Raw genomic sequence first — 18,456 nt, forward strand, 5'->3', positions numbered from 1 at the left:
GAGGAGAGAAGAGCAGAGTAATTATAAAACGACCTCAACAATGAATAATGAATATCATTTGGTAATAATGATGTACTTGGTTAGATTGAATGATCTAATATGTAGCTAATGGGTTAAATTTTGTTACAATGTTTTAGTTTTCGTATGAATTAGATACAAAATATCCTTCTCGCTATTCTGAGCTAAATCAACGCAAGTGAAAAAAAATTCTTACCTGCTGCTATAAGTCTCCTGGCAACGTCAGTATGCCCCCTTTGGCATGCCAAAGAAAGCGCAGTACAGCCCTGTGAATTTGTCATCTCTAGATCAGCTCCAAACTCCAGTAAAAGACCAACCATGGCCAAGATCCCTTGGTAGGAATACATGCAAAGCAAAGGAGCATTTCCAAGACAATCCGTAATTTGATTGGGAGAACCACCCGCAAGCAGCATTAGTCTTGAAACTTTTACATTCGGCGTGTAAATATTTCTTAAATTCGCGATTGATTCACCAACATTGGCAGAGCTGCTTGCCACCAAATTCGCTTGCAGGTCCCTTGGACACAACCCTAATTGAGCAGGTCCCAGATTTCTGTACATATGAGCTTTCAGAATGTGATGTCCCAGTTCCATGGACTTCTCTGGATCTAAAGGCGCCTGTACTCTAGCCAATCGGAATGCGATTCCGCAGTGCCCTGCTCTTAAATCACAAAGGAATTTAGGGCTTTCGTTGTCATCTCTACGCATCAGCCATTCCCTAAAGGAAGGATGGAAGAACATGTACGTGTTGTCGATTCTCTTCACTAAAAAGTCTGTCAGACTGTCGAATCTGTGGCAGAACTCATCCCAGGGAAGGAATTGGTCAACTAACAGTGAATTCACTGAATAGTATATCTCTACTAATGTCAGCGGGTATAACGCAGCCAGACATACGCTCAGTATGTGAGTGACCTTTTCAAACGACTGCACTGTTGGGAACCTTAAATTGAACTGCAGTAAAAATATCTGCGCTAAAGATATTGGCACCACTTTGTAATTAGTTGACTTGACAACGATATGACTTCTTTCGAGGAGATCTAGTATTAACTTTAGGAACAGAAACGATCCTTGGCTTAGATGTAAAACGTACTGCGCGAACTTCATCACTGAGTTATGAACGCCTTCCATCTTTCCTGTCGAGCATTTGATGTTTGTTTCTATGATTGGTGCATTTTGTACTCTCATATTAAAGTATTCCAGTAGATCTTTATGTACATTTTCTGAATCGTCTAAACTTAGTCTTGCGTAAGGCAGTTGCTTGGTCAGTTCGATGAATTGAGTTCTGACTGTAGCTACAACCTTAAGCCATTGAGGCATTTCTGTCACATGCTTTGCCAGGAACGATGCTATCGTGTGTCCATGGTCCGGCCTATGGTATTCGGCTTCACAAAGTCCATCAATGAGTATTATACTATTCGATCTGTCTATGCTTCCGTTCCTTCTTAGTATTATGAGCGGTTCTATGATTCCCCTCATGAACGCGAGATCGGGGTCTGCTATGCACTCCTTCAATGAAAGACAGGCTAGTAGATGTGGCTCGCTGAGTAGATATTCTCTGTAAGCTTGGAGTCTTGGCGCTTGACAAAGTTGTGCTGCTAGGGAGTGGACGAATTCCCCGACTAAACATGTGCTGTTGTTGTCAGCCTGAAACAAAAACACAGACTTTAAATCACACATCAACAATACTTTATGTTTTAGGAAAACTATGCTAGGTACTTATGTAATAAACTAATGATACGTCTTCGGCTATCAAGATGCTTTCTTTTACAGGTCGCATTTCCCAACCGATTCTCTTGAAATTTTGTGAGTAGGATCCATAATTAAACGAAGTTTTTGTACAGCTTACAGAACCACTAGTAATTATGGTTTGGTAGGTTCTGATAAATTGCCTACCTGACAGAAATGATAAGCCACGACATGCGAGGCGAGATGGGTGCACATCCCAGCAGTCAACTCCTCGGGCAGGATCTCCCGGATGTCGGACTGCTCTCGCAACTCTTCGTAGTCGTGATTTCGTTTCCTGCCGAAGCAGGAGTACTGCACCAGTTGGAGGATCAGGGCAGTTTTGCCGGTGCCGGGGCCGCCGGCGATGAGGATACCTGAAATTATGTCAAAGTTACTAAGAAACCGTAGAAAGAATTACGAAATGTAGGTAAAAAGTTACCCAAATGAATAAAATATTAAAAGAACAATTGCATTCAGTCTTTATTAAGATAATTCGAGAAGATTATTAGATATATACTCCTATAAGAGCATACAAAAGAGTTCAAGCCTTTCTGGTTCTGGTTAGGAAAAATATGAAAACTGAGTGTTGCTTTTAAGCGAAATTACCTGATAAAGAGTTACGCTCACAAGTTCTACCAATATTAGTAACAGTCAACAAATAAAACGATGTAAAGTAAGAAGTTGCATTTACCCGATGAACTCGACTCCAAAGCCTTCTCCATATCCTTCATCAGCCACTGCCTTCCCGAGAAACATCCCTGATTATCCGTCGAAGGCACTTCGAAGAACAGGGGTCGCAACGTCAGCTGAGGCGAAGGGTGCACCTTCTTCAGTTCAGAGGTCGATGATTGCTTGCTGCTGACTCTGGCGGAGCGTCGGGCGGCGGTTTTTCGATTCTTGAAAAACCCGCTGGACATCCGCGTCAGCTCTTCTGATCTGCTACCGTTTTGGAGTGCTGGAATAGTTTCGTTTAGAGTTTAAGACTGAATTTTTGCTGTTAAAAATTATTAAGGAAATTTTAGGTAACTTTATAAATAACCATCCTGGATGCGTAGCCAATATACCAATCGTTTTCGCGTAGTAGCAAACGAAACGCAAGTCAATGTCGCACTAATATGGAAGAGTGATAGAGAGAGATGACTAGGCTACGCTACGGAGCATTAGCGATTGGCATGTTAGCTAAGCACCCTGGTAGTAAAAGGAGGACTGTTCCAAATTGTCAATGGTGACTCGACTAATACTTATTTGTTAGCTCCAGTCATTGAGCTCCAGAATCCAAACCATTTTTAAAGTCGAAATGTTGTTCATGTGTCCATCATTCGATCAGCTCAATAGAACAATAATATTGCAATTTGTCACCCAATTAACATATGTGAAGTTTCAGCTCAATCGAATAATGGGAAGTGGGTCTATTTAGCTTACACGGTTTGACCAAAACACTCATACATTGCAAGTTAAAAGCGAGGCAAGCCCTAGACTGTAATCCCCAAGGAAAGAAGAAACGTTGCCGTCCAAGGCAAACCTGGCGCCGGACTATTATTGCAAAGGCTATTCGGAAGAGTTGGAGCGAACTCAAGCACGAAGCTCAAGACCAATCCAGATGGCGCACTGTGGACGCCCTCCGCCCCATCTAAGGGACATAGGGCAATAATTAAGCCAAGTTAGCTTGTAAAAAACTTACTGTTAACCGAGTGTCGCCTGCTGCCTGGGCTGGAGGAAGAACAATTGCTGGCAGCCGACAATGACATGGAAGCCAGGGAGCCCAGGGAATCCCGGCCGAGCGGCGTCGCCGCTTCTACCTCCGATGAACCGGTCAATGTAGATACCTGGACAGAAAACAGTCGGTATTCAATTTTATATTTTTGTCAGAGTCCTGAATTGACTTAGTTACTGCTAGATGACATTGTTCACAGTTCTCTAATCTAATTACCTTTGGGGATTCTAACCATTTCGATGAAGTTTGCTATAGGTATGGGGGTTTTCGAGGGCGAAAAATCGATCTAGCTAGGTCTTTTCTCTGGGAAAACGCCCATTTTTGAGTTTTTATATGTTTTCTCACAAATGTTCTTATTTGCTTTTTTTGTTTTAAATTTTAACGGAATGGGCAATCCAGAAAAGTAAAATAAACTTTGTAAACCAATAGATTCTGAAACCTTGTATGTCAACTGAAAGGTGTTCAATCAGACAGAAGACGCCCTTTATATGGGGCATGCGCTGTGAGGGTGCAAGATCTATCCTACTGGTTGGCTTTGAATAGCTTTGCTTCTAAAACCTGAGATGACTGAAAGACGACTTACCGGGCTGGTGTTATGCGACAGCGAGTGCGCATCAAGTGAGGCGAGCGACGTGCAACTATCGCGCGCCTTGTTGCGCGAGCGCCGTTCGCCCAGCAGCAGGCCCAAACGCATGTATAGATCATTCTGACGCCGCGACTCGAAGCCCTGCTTTATGTGCCCGCCTTCGTCATCTGTAGAGGAAACACATTTAAATTAGACTCTGATTAAAATAATTGGAGGAGATAAACAACGTGCAAGCTAAAAACAAACCAAACAAAAGTCGAGGCAGCAAAAAATTCGATAAAAAGTAACTAAAAACTAGTAATATTTACAAACGAATGCGTGAAAAACACCACTATTGCATCCTTTGAACTATGTGGGATAATAGGTATCCTTTTTTTCGCATCACAAAATCTGTGCTTATATGTAACTGTAATAGGGAAAAGGATCTCACCAACGCAATTAATAATATGATACACGTTTTAAAACCAAATGAGTTAGGTAAGTGTGTTAAAAGACAATGCAAATTGCATAATGCTTTTAAAATACAGACAAATAATGTGAAACCAAAACAAATGAAGGGACTGTGAAAACATGCCAGCATATTCACAAGCTTCGGATTAAACTGATACACTTAACATCTTCATGCATATACATTGTGCCTACGTTTTCTACACCTATACAATCGTGCTTTGTAAACAAAACAATAGCCGTATACATGTTTATCAACTTTATCACCATCATCTTAAAAAAACTGTTAAACATTTCCTGGGATTCTTACGTCCAAACAATGCGTTCATCCCATATTTGGTATCATATTTTCTAATCCACCGAGTAATATGTGACTCGTATTAAATTAAGCATTGTGTTGGATTTCGCAAGACAGGAAGATAATTTCTTGTTAATTTCATGAAAGTATTGTTGGTTTCTGTTCCCACAGAACTTTGTAGGGAATTCTTGGCGTTCGCTGATCCGTGGATTTATTTTCTTCTGATAATTTTCAGTTATACTGCCAATAAAGAAAAACAGAATTTATATACTTACATACCTACCTAAAATATATATTTCAACGTAAATATGTTTCACACTAAAGCTTTTAGATTTTTACACATTGATGTAGGTACTCGAAGCTAATTTAAGGCCCCAATGTGTTTGTTTACCTTGCTGAACATAGATTGTTATGAATCATTAACAGGAGTTTTAATTGTATCACCTCAAACAACTCGTTTTGTTCGACTTATATTCCTAACTAGGTATGCAATTTACATCTGAAAGGATCAGCGAGTCCTTCACCTACGTTACGTCACAAACCAGCCGGACCGCGTAGCCAACGTGCCAATCGCTTACGCTCCGTAGCGATCGAAACGCAACTGTCACTGTCGCACTAATATGGAAGAGCGATAGAGAGACACAAAGCGATTCGATGGCGAAGCGCAAGCGATCGTCACCTTGGCTAGGCCGCCGGATCAGAGAGCCTATCGCGAACACCGAAGTTGGTTTCAAACATCTTTCTTTGTCACTCTAATTAAGCCTTCATTGGTGTAAGGGAAAGATGCCCGCAATTGGCGAACTTCGGTGTTCAGGTGCGGATCGAATGACGGCAACCCGATCTAAGGATCCTCAGGAAGGCTGCTGCGGTGGTGTGTAACCGGTGTAACCTGCACTGCGGAAACTCGTGGGATAGTTACCATTTTACATGTACGGACGGATTTTAGATAAGATAATCGTTTATTGCATAATTACAGATGTTACAGAAAGGTGGATTACATCATAAGACGGGTGACGATTTACGAGTGGACTTTTGTTTTCTAGCGTGTTATCACTTTTGGATTTATAGGTACCGTCGACATACTTGTTAGAAATTAAGGACAGACGATAAAACCAACAATACACGTTAATCTGATAAGACGTCAAATGTCCTGGTACCTGGTACGTCAAACGTTGGACTCCATAAAACATTGAAGACATAAAAACCGAGATCATACTGAAATTAATATATGTAGCCGGTTCTACGTAGGTACCTTTTTATGCTTAAGTACTTTATGCGATTACAAATTGTACCCTGATTAATTGAAATGGATAAATAATTGATTAGTTTAATAGCTGGCGCCCACGCCAGCAGAAATTTTACCTACTACTTAACCTAACCTAACCTAACTGTACGATTCTTGCTTAGAAATAAGATACAAAATGTAAAAATAATGGAGAAGTGTCACATCAAAGTACTCGCCGCTTCTACTAATCAGAGAATACTATTGTTACTGTTCACCGAAATGGTAAACAAATAAGCATCAATGCTTCACGGAAACAATCTGAGATCCCTGAGACTCGCTGCAGTTTACAATGTTGGCTGAGAAAGGAATCAAGTTGCTAGCAACCTAAGCAAAACCTAGGCTTGAGTTGCAGCGGTCTTCTTGTTAGCTTACGCAGTGTGTTTAAAAGTTTATTAATAGTATTGCTTCTCATTAGTTTCAAAGATCGCTTAATTAAGGAAATTGACAATGCAAGGCTGCACCAGTAACAAAATTGTACTTATTTTGTCAGAATCAAGTAGATTTTGACAGCTAAAATGGCTATACAGGGTGCTTCCTGTAACAGGAGCAATAAATTAAACTAAAGGCTGTACTCCTCAAACAGACCAACATTTGTTCAGCAACTTTTAAAAATTATGAATCCTTTAGACTTCCTCTTTTTCATACAAAATAAATATTGCCTTCAATGTACGCTGACATTAGTGAGTTTGACGTTGCTTGTCATGCTTTAAACATAACAAAATTTGCAATACATTGCGTCTTAGAATAAACTTTAAAGTGTAATAAAAATCAAAACAAGAGTTATTTTCAAAAGTTGCTGAACAAATGTTGGTCAGTTTAAGGAGTACAGCCTACAGTTTAATTTATTGCTTCTGTTACAGGAAGCATCCTGTATATCGGAACACATACTTATTTTTACAGACAAAAAAATTTGGCTTCACTGATTTGACGCTGAATTAAGTAAGTATTACGAATCACAAACGTGGAAAAAATACTGTGACAATTACCGGATGGCAGTGATGTCACGTTTTTGCAAAAGCTAATTGCTAACTAGATGGGTGGTATTGCAATATACTTAAAAAAATATTAAAACAACTTGTATTAATCCACTTTTACATACTACGCGTGCTTTTGCATTAATTACAAGTCATTTAATACATTGTGTACCTACACAAACACGGTAATAAACAACATACAACTTCTTTGGATAACTAGTATTTATAATTTACGCAAATGAAATTCTTACCCATGTATGAAACTTAATTGCGACCATTTTACGCTACAATATAGCTTATGGCCAATAAGCCGCTAATTACCATAGAGATGCAATTAGAAATCGTCCTTAGGGACAACCGGCAGTATCTTTTGTCTGCAAACATCACATTAATTATTCACGTCATAGCGCCATATGGTTTCAGATTACCATAGAAATGCGACGTCGGTAAACTATTGCTATACTGCGGCGTAATGGGCGTGCAGTGGTTTATTAAATCCTTGAGCTCATATCATAGAGATAATTAAGTATGGATATGCCATACAGGTTTTCTATTTATACAGGATACCTAGTTTTGTTATGTTTGACCAAACTGAGGGGCAGAATATGTCTGTCATACTGGACAAACATTACTTACTATGAAGGAAATCACAAAAAAATCTGCTGTTCCATAGAAAACATTGACATATGAGTCGTCGAAATGTAGGCATAAGACAGTAGTTTATTTTTCCGTTTTCAGGGTTGGCCCTATAGTAAAAGTTGTTGTATGACCTACAGTCCTATGGACCCAAGTCATATCAGTATATAGGTGTTCCTATCGCTTTCATTTATAATATGGAAAAATGCTTCCTTTAAATTTACAAGCAATTAAACAATTTTTTTGTTAATTTATTTAATTAAATTATTATGTAAATATGTACCTACGTATCACCGAAACCTATGACAGAAAATGTAACTTCGTACCCTCGTTCCGTACGATTAACAAAATTATTGTAGGTTTACGTAACATGGAAATAAATAATTTAGGTAACTTACACATTTTTAGTTAACACGATACGATATTTAACTTCTCCCTTACATCCAACGAAATCTTCCCATACATCGATTTGAGCAATTTTCGCATTATCATCTCTTCCAGCGAACTATATTCAGTCTGGATACACGGGAACGAAGTCTAGAAAAACTGCCGTCTCCCACGCCGTCAGTGTCATTGCCTTCTGGAATGGTCACGCCATCTTCAACCTTCATCCAACGTAATAAGACATCAAAAATCGTTCTGGTATTATATTCGTATTGGTATTCGAACGCAAACGATCGTAATGTTCAGATAAATCAGTGTAAATGATGAGCTTGGGATCCGTAATAACTACAGTGTATTAAGTTCTCGTTACATTGGAGACTTTAAGAAGCTAACAGTCGCCCGCGTTTGAAATGAACCTCCCTGGTGATTATGGGAACAATCAAGACAATTCTACAATTAAATATGTACTCTGTTTTACCTTTAATAAGGTATAATTTTATCTGTACTTAGTTAATGGTTAAGAGTGTCATAACCACTTGTAATAAAGGTGATATTGCAATTTCGTATGAAGTTTAAAATTCTCATTCCCGAAGTGTTTTTATTCGGATATCACTGAAATGCGCTGAAGCTTTTCTTCAAGTATGATATCCGTTTTAAAGCGTTATTATAATAATGAGTAATTGCTCAGTTGTTAAACTAATTGAAGAATATAAAAAGATTAAGTACCTTGACTTTATTGTACGGTTAGGGGCAAAAAATTGCGATTGTTTTACTACCTGAAGTCGTCTCTTGAAATGTTTTGACACTTCAATAGTCAAATATTTTTTTGGGCTTTGTTTAGTTTAGGTATATAATTATTTTAAAGCCATTCATATATAAAAGTGGTTTTATGAAACGAACTGAGAGCGGACTTTATAAAAACATCACACTGTCATCACTGTTTTAATGCCTAATTATGTACACTGCTATATTATAAACTCTCTATGATGTATTCAGGAACTGCATGTTATGAGTGTTATGACCGCCATTGTGGCATTTGATCGTTACGAGTAAGTACCTACGTTGCCTATGCTCCACTGACCAACGATTCTTGCCAAACTATAGTATAACACGGACACATGAATTTAATAAATTAAACAATGTTGTTGAGAGTAATGTTAAAATTGTTAATGTCACATTTTGTGGCTTGTAACTTTCTACAAGCGCTTGTAAACCATTCTTAAACGTTACAAGACAAATTTATTATAAATCTTCAACGAATACTTCATATTTGTGTAGATTTGTCTCTACGTGGGAAACCCCGCGGGATCTTGTAAGTGTCAAAAAGAAACATTACTCTACAGTCCAGTAATGTATCAAAGGATTATGGAAAAAATCATTAATTGTTTGTAACACGAGAAAAGGTGAATAATTTTATTATTTATAGGTATTATAAATTATTGTACATACCGGAAACGTGCGGTTTAGGCTCCCTTTATTCTTTAAAACTGATGAGAAGCAATAGAATTTCATACAACATTGCCGACCTGATCGTAAATATTTATCTTCAAATAATTTTAACACTCAACACTCGTGTCGTAATCATGATGTCAAAATTAATGATTCACTTGTCGCATCTCACGATTTGCGGGTCAGAAAAAAACAAGACAACGCTTCACGTCTAGCAGAAGCCATCACGATTTTACAGTAAACGCTGCCAGTATTTTAACTCAAAGGGGCTACCGGAAAAAGCGAAATTCGCAAATTGTGGGGATCTTTCTCTTTTACTCCAATGAAGGCGTAATTAAAGTGATAAAGAAAAATGCCCGCAATTTGCGAATTTCGATTTACGCGGTCATAACCCTGTGATCTGTGATGCATTTACCATATATGAATTGCTTAATACGCTTCAACATATTTGGTGGCAAGGAATTAGACCGGCTCCCTGCCGACACCGGCTCACTGAGTAGCTACGGACCTCCCATAAAAAGCTTGGGAGGTTGCCTGTTGGTTATACACCGTGTTTTTCCGTTCTTTTCTTCTTTTTAAAACCGATTAGTGTCAATTATAGCATATTTTATTGTTAATTTAGGAATCATTAAAAAAAGGACAAAAATGTATGTGGCACTGTATTCTCAGCTGACGATACGAGGGGCGTTCAAAATATTCTCGGTATTGATATCTTACAACCTCTTCTAAAATTTCTTTCGTTACTGGCCGCTAAGGTTTATTCATTGACATTAAAAAAAAGTATAATTCGAACCGAGATGTTCTTTTGTTTTTCTGCAATTGCTGAACAAACATGAACATCATGTGGGAATTGACAATGTTAACTAAATTAGAACATCGATGCGTGATAAAATTCTTGACAAAACAGGGTAAAAATCAAAAAACCATAAAAGAGGAAATGGATTGTGTTTACCGTGAGTCTGCTCCTTCTTTATCTACCATTCAAAAGTGGTCAAGCGAGTTTAAACGTGGAAGGGAGAGTGTTGAAGACGACCCTAGATCTGGCCGGCCTGTAGTAGCTACTTCACAAGAAAATATTCATAAAGTGGAAAAACTTATATTGGAAGATGGTCGAGTGAAGGTAAAATCTATAGCACAAGTAACCAATCTCTCTATTGGTACCGTACATGATATTATCCATGACCATCTTAATATGTCAAAAGTAAGTGCAAGATGGGTTCCGCGAATGCTGACTCGGCTTCAAAAAGACATGCGTGTAGCTTGTTGTTCCGATTTTATTGACCTGTGCGGTGAAAATCCTGATGAGGTGCTGCAAAGAATAGTTACTGGAGATGAAACCTGGGTTCATCATTATGACCCAGAGAGTAAACAAGAGTCCATGCAGTGGCACATTAAGGGTTCAGCTCATCCCAAGAAGTTCAAGGTCATCCCTTCAGCTGGCAAGGTCATGGCCACGATATTTTGGGATTGTGAAGGAGTATTACTGATCGATTATAAAGAAAAAGGTGTAAATATCACAGGACAGTACTACGCTAACATTCTACGTCAATTAAAGGATGCAATCAAAGAAAAGAGGCGAGGAAAGTTAACCAAAGTTGTTATGCTTCTGCATGACAACGCCCCCGTCCATACTGCTCATATTGCCAAGGCAGCTATTGTTGAATGTGGGTTTGAAACTGTTACTCACCCACCGTATAGTCCGGACTTAGCCCCCAGCGACTTCTTTTTGTTCCCCAATCTTAAAAAGGATCTGCGTGGAAATAAATTTTCCGATGATGAAGCATTGAAGGCGGCAGTGGAGGAGCATTTTTACACCAAAGATAAAAAATATTTTTATGCAGGATTAAAAAAAATAATTGATCGATCTTTTAAGTGTATGAACATAGGGGGGGAGTATATTGAAAAATAAAAATATCAAACTTTTCGTACTTGTTTGTTTTCATTCTCATACCGAGAATATTTTGAACACCCCTCGTATATCAAAAGTTAAACTACTGCCAAAACTCCCTACACTTTAGTGCGCTCAACTCAAGTTAATTGTTTCCGACGTGGGCGTTAGTGGTTATTATTTACGATACGACGGTTTTACTGTCCTTCTGTCTTTACCGACGTGTCTCCTAAATGCCGGGGTTGGGTAATACTGTTTGTTAACCTGTGTCTTGTTCTTAATCGGTTGTTTAAACTGTGTGTTAAAATTTAATGTGTCTAATTTATGGAAATGATAAAATGAGTAAAAGTACGGCTAGCTTTTATTCGTTCATTATTTAGGTGTCAGCTACTACATTTAATAATAAACTATCATCCAATATTATTATGGAATAATAACATCAATAAATTGCTTTGATAATATATAAGCTTAGGATAATATATATGTTACGTATCATAAGTGCTTGTTACTAGGCCTACATGAATAAAGTATATTTTGACTTTTGACTTTTGATTTTCATAGGAGCCAACATTTGAGGCGCGAGGTACCTATAGCTAATATTTTTCTATAGTGCTATTAGGGTATAGTAAATAGTTCCTTATATATGTGTATTGTTTGCAAAAAGATTGTAATTGGGATTGAGTGGTCCTTAGGGCTCAGATAACCCATAGATCCCATTAATAAAATTGTATGTATTCGTACGCAACTTAATAGAATTTTCGTTTCTTTAGAATTGTTTTGGAGTGACAATTATGCACGGATAGTCCATTTGTAGTTAGGTAACTCCTCAGTAGAAACACATTTTTGTTTCTTTAGCACATTATTATAACTCTTTGCTCTCTAACTACCCCTGATAATACAGACGAAAACGAAGTTTGAAATGAAAAGCTTTTCGAAATCATGTTGATAAATCGCTTTACATTTACAATCGACTTTAAAAATATATTTACATGCCAATCGCTAACGCTCCGTAGCGAACGAAACGCAACAGTCACTGTCACACTAATATGGAAGAGTGATATAGATATACAAAGCGATTCGATGGCGAAACGCAAGCGATTGTCACCTTGGCTAGGCCGCCTGACTCTCCGCTATTTATAAAAAACTACAAGTCTCTGGCTTTTTTTATCGACACATAATACAAGCAATCACCTGCTCTATCTCGCAGAGGGCGGTACTCGACACTACACCCATTACATCACTACACATCACATTGTGTTCAGTGACAACCTAATCTGCATTCAAATTTTAAGGTTAGACTAGACCAAACGATATTCAACTTTATGGCAATGGTGTTGAGTTTAAATTTAATGTGAGCTTGCTTGCGGACTATATTTCTAAGTTTAATCACTCAAATATTTCGATTGCCAATACAATATAAAATGGAGTTACATAGGCAGTGAACAAAATAATATTAACCACTAATCATATCCCCTAGTTCTAAAGATGCCTAATAGGATCACTTTACTGATAATTTTCATAGATTATTCCATAAATGATTGTTTGGTACTTAATCTCGTACGTCACGCTACGCGAGGAGAAAATCACACTTCCTGGCCAAGGCAAGACGTAAAACTTTAAACAAACCACGGGCGGTAATTCGTAAAGCCCCAGATCACATATTTCACCTCACCTTCTGTTCGGGCCACAAATATCTGCGATCTGGAGCATTCACGAATTCACCTCCCTAGGTATGTAATGTACTAGTATTGTATACTTATACAATGTCATAGGAATATTTAGTGGCGCGAATACGTCATGGTTCGCTGGCCAATGCCAAGGTCGGTTATGTCTTTTGATAAAAAATGTCATAGACAATAGTTTTTTTTTATGATGGCGAGGGACAAAAGTTTTTTTTAAAGTTTGATGGATGGGGACACGAATTAAGGACGTGACGAAGTGTACGAAATTTAAATTAGTTTTTTATTCGTTTTTATCAGGGATTATTCATAAAGCTTATAGGTAAAAAATAATGGGTGCCTATCATCTTTGTAAGAACTCATTTATTCTGAAACACTTTTAAATATACAGAAATTTACAAACTTAAAAACTTAATATAAAATACCTAATACCTACAAGTTACTCCTAGAATTAGGTTTTTAGTGGATATTAATTTACCTACATTTAGTAAAGTACCTACGGGTAGTTTATGTCGTAAACATAGACGCATAGCCCCATTTACTAAGTAATAGGTAACTCTAAATAACTAGCTACCTATGTAGATGTAAAGTTTAATAAGACAGTGAGGGCGGTCGCCTTGGGCCGAAGCGACATGGTCGAATCGGGCCAGCCTTCGGCCCACATTTCATTCGATCTTGTTTACAAGTGACAGATTAAACGATGCAATTATTATTTTATATAATTTGTAATTAATTGTCGGGAATACTGATGATAGAAATGACAAGTTATTGCCCTAGAAACGTGCTGTTAGGGGAATAATTGGAGAGGCTTTAAAAAAAACACTATCATGTCCCCTGCACTCAAGACCACTATGAATAAATAAAAACCGAGAAAATAACTTTATTGGAAACCGAAGTTTCGTAAACCTACATGTGTAGTTCGTAGAAAAACTAAGTAAGTATAAATATATCGATGATTAGAAAATTAATAAATAATCTATACATCACGTGTATTTATTCAATAAATTGTACCTTTTTAAAGTTATGACATATATATAATATATTGCGTTTACTCAAGGGTTTTAGAAAAAATGATTTTAAATAGCATAAGATAATTTCTACAGATGGACCGACGTTCTATCCGCGGTTTGAAACATAGTCAGATGGAAAACCCAAAATGTACTGAGTAACGTCTACCTATTCGGTATAACCCTATATAAACGAGTATTCATATAAATTAATACCAATACCGATCGACTACTCAAATCGAATAAAACTTCCATTAACCGAGTGCAAAACGAGTTGTTTTGCAATAGGATTAACCGAGTGTCTTGCTGTGTAATCCGACTTATTATGTTCTCAACCTTATACAGCCTTGTATAGCCGATTAATAGCTAAAGGTGTTTATTGGCAAATCTGTTCTAAGTATTAGGTAGTAAAAAGGTTTGACTATATTAGGAGTTTACTAGGTTTTTAAGGTGACATTCAGATGACGATTGCATCAGCATTCAAACTGTCACTCGTTTTATAGAGTCAGAGGGGCTACTGCGAAAACCGAATTGCCCAAATTGCGGGGATCTTACTCTAATGAAGGCGTAGGAAGGGTGACAGAGAAAAATCCCTCTGTACGGAAAGAAAAGAGTCGTGGAATGTATGGGGCCCAATACATTCCTTCCATTATTTCCGAACAGACTCTAAAAGACATCGAAAATGACAGCGTCTGCTTTAATGCCGCACCAGTAAAGCCGTTACAATACAGCTATAATCACCGTCCGAATAATACCTTCCTTTTTTAATTTTATAAAGTTTTACGGGTGTCATGTTTTCAATAGGATTACAATAGGTACATTATCATTTATATTTTACTACGCATTACGGCGTAAATCGTTGTTGTATTGTGTGAATTACGTATGTACATTCTGTAGATGGCTTGATAGATTTATAATAGGTACCTATAATTATGCTATTTATAATAGTCACTTATTTAGCCATGAGAGTAATAAAAATTGCCAATCTTATAATGCTGTTCGCGCAATAATGGCGCCCACCTTGCTGTGTGAAAAGATTTTGACACAGAAGTTCACCTTTTTCGCGGGATCATTGCTTTTAGTTCCGAACTCAATTATTCAACATTCTAAATTATTATTGTATTTGTTTTGATCGCACATAAAAGCTCTATCTACATTATGTCGTGGGAAATAGTTAAGCTATTTAGTATCTATGTAATTAATGAATCGCTGGCGCTGGCATTGCGCTGTCTATGGAAGGACAATTATGCGGTCTGCAAACTCGATTGTCCTGCTTATCTTGTCTCAGGTGTTGGATGGGTAAGCTATGTGACAACACTGGTCGTGTAACTAGAGTCTAACCACGCTAAGTTTGCATCTACTTCCCGAACTGGCGACGAGATAGCGCCGTGATCGGAGTCTGTTCTTTTGAAGAGGCTCTATGAGACTTGTAGAGGAAATTCATGCTTGAATATGGATTGAAAATGGTTCATTTAGACTTTTTTTGCATGATACAAAAAATTATAAAAGTAATAATTTGCTTATGGATACAATTATTTCCAATGAATCCGATTGAAAAACCACCACAACAAAACCTAGCCAAGGTTTTCCATAATTGATCTATTATGTACATTAAATTTTTAAACCACATTTCGTAACACCCATCACCTCCAATTCAACATGTAATATGTAATCTTCATCATGTATCCAATTATATCTTCCATAGATTATAAAACTAATTTACATATACAATTTTGAGAGCCATTCTATTTATCTATGATCCTTACATCGATTTGTTATCGATACAATCTTCGCCCACGACTCGATATGTTATTTTTGTCACCGATTTCTTATCTTCTATCTCGAGTTCTGTATCGATTGTTCATAATATCTTCATCTTATCGATGACGAATCATGGACGTCGATTCCTATTTAACAATATGGCTTTGAACTGGTTTTGACACGACCTTCAGGATCGTCTTGGTGCACATCTTACGCACGACTTCATTTCGCATGCACCAATCAGCGTAACGGCCTGGCCACGACATTGCGCGACTGGCTTCGGCTAAGGCAACAACCATAGGTTGGAGCGAGACACAGCGAACCTTTCGTTCCCACAGATGCAAGATGGTTGCCGCTTTAGTCGAAGCCAGTAAGCGATCTTCAAGATCGTATCAAAATAAGATTAAACCAGTAACAAATTATTAAATCAGAATCGGTTCATACTTATAATATAACTTCATCATGAGTCATGCATGCCTGTGGTATTATAACATTAACAACAAAGTTATAAAACTCACACGTCACTTCATTTTGTTAGCTAGCGTGACTTTGAATGCATTTTTAAAATGAGACAATGAAGTTAAAACACTTAAAGTTATTTGCCTAAAATTAATGGATATAAAAAACAACACTCATAAAATATTCACTGTAAATCAAGCATTAAGTACCACATTTTGAGGTGTAGACATATTACGCAAGCTGAATAATTGTGTAGGTCATATTAATAACAATTTTTACTATGAAACCAAACCGAGCCGTGACGTGATCGTGAAAAAATGCAGCTGTTTCATAAAAACTTTCAAACGCCAATCAGTAGGGCTACGATGGTCGGTTCTTAATCATTTGTCACCATGCCTGTCACCTTCTAACCGAAAGCATAGAGAAATATAGTAAGACAATAGTGCTCACTCCATACATCAGTTCAGACTATTAATTTCAGTGTCTACATCTAGCATCGAGTAGCGGAACTATCAGTACTGCTACTTGACAATAGATGTAGCACCGACCGGAAAGTCTTATGCTGTTGAGATAAGACTTTCCGGTCGGTGCTACATCTATTGTCAAGTAGCAGTACTGATAGTTCCGCTACTCGATGCTAGATGTAGACACTGAAATTAATAGTCTGAACTGATGTATGGAGTGAGCACTATTGTCTTACTATATTTCTCTATGCTTTCGGTTAGAAGGTGACAGGCATGGTGACAAATGATTAAGAACCGACCATCGTAGCCCTACTGATTGGCGTTTGAAAGTTTTTATGAAACAGCTGCATTTTTTCACGATCACGTCACGGCTCGGTTTGGTTTCATAGTAAAAATTGTTATTAATATGACCTACACAATTATTCAGCTTGCGTAATATGTCTACACCTCAAAATGTGGTACTTAATGCTTGATTTACAGTGAATATTTTATGAGTGTTGTTTTTTATATCCATTAATTTTAGGCAAATAACTTTAAGTGTTTTAACTTCATTGTCTCATTTTAAAAATGCATTCAAAGTCACGCTAGCTAACAAAATGAAGTGACGTGTGAGTTTTATAACTTTGTTGTTAATGTTATAATACCACAGGCATGCATGACTCATGATGAAGTTATATTATAAGTATGAACCGATTCTGATTTAATAATTTGTTACTGGTTTAATCTTATTTTGATACGATCTTGAAGATCGCTTACTGGCTTCGACTAAAGCGGCAACCATCTTGCATCTGTGGGAACGAAAGGTTCGCTGTGTCTCGCTCCAACCTATGGTTGTTGCCTTAGCCGAAGCCAGTCGCGCAATGTCGTGGCCAGGCCGTTACGCTGATTGGTGCATGCGAAATGAAGTCGTGCGTAAGATGTGCACCAAGACGATCCTGAAGGTCGTGTCAAAACCAGTTCAAAGCCATATTGTTAAATAGGAATCGACGTCCATGATTCGTCATCGATAAGATGAAGATATTATGAACAATCGATACAGAACTCGAGATAGAAGATAAGAAATCGGTGACAAAAATAACATATCGAGTCGTGGGCGAAGATTGTATCGATAACAAATCGATGTAAGGATCATAGATAAATAGAATGGCTCTCAAAATTGTATATGTAAATTAGTTTTATAATCTATGGAAGATATAATTGGATACATGATGAAGATTACATATTACATGTTGAATTGGAGGTGATGGGTGTTACGAAATGTGGTTTAAAAATTTAATGTACATAATAGATCAATTATGGAAAATTATTAAATCAGAATCGGTTCATACTTATAATATAACTTCATCATGAGTCATGCATGCCTGTGGTATTATAACATTAACAACAAAGTTATAAAACTCACACGTCACTTCATTTTGTTAGCTAGCGTGACTTTGAATGCATTTTTAAAATGAGACAATGAAGTTAAAACACTTAAAGTTATTTGCCTAAAATTAATGGATATAAAAAACAACACTCATAAAATATTCACTGTAAATCAAGCATTAAGTACCACATTTTGAGGTGTAGACATATTACGCAAGCTGAATAATTGTGTAGGTCATATTAATAACAATTTTTACTATGAAACCAAACCGAGCCGTGACGTGATCGTGAAAAAATGCAGCTGTTTCATAAAAACTT

General features: G+C 37.4%; 1 protein-coding gene across 3 annotated transcripts in view; it reads right to left on the bottom strand.

Moving 5' to 3' along the window:
• Positions 1 to 18,456, bottom strand: part of LOC134651305 (protein TANC2) — a 205,212-nt gene that overhangs the window by 3,304 nt on the left and 183,452 nt on the right. For all 3 annotated transcript variants that reach the window (XM_063506355.1, XM_063506354.1, XM_063506356.1), the window contains 5 exons: positions 4,040 to 4,209; positions 3,424 to 3,568; positions 2,434 to 2,697; positions 1,911 to 2,116; positions 215 to 1,661 (listed from right to left, as the gene is read on the bottom strand). In XM_063506355.1, the coding sequence (XP_063362425.1) occupies positions 215 to 1,661; positions 1,911 to 2,116; positions 2,434 to 2,697; positions 3,424 to 3,568; positions 4,040 to 4,209 (2,232 nt within the window). The remainder of the gene's footprint in view (positions 1 to 214; positions 1,662 to 1,910; positions 2,117 to 2,433; positions 2,698 to 3,423; positions 3,569 to 4,039; positions 4,210 to 18,456) is intronic.

This window comes from Cydia amplana, chromosome 10 (genome assembly GCF_948474715.1).
Source record: "Cydia amplana chromosome 10, ilCydAmpl1.1, whole genome shotgun sequence".
Classification (NCBI taxonomy): Eukaryota; Metazoa; Arthropoda; class Insecta; order Lepidoptera; family Tortricidae; genus Cydia; species Cydia amplana.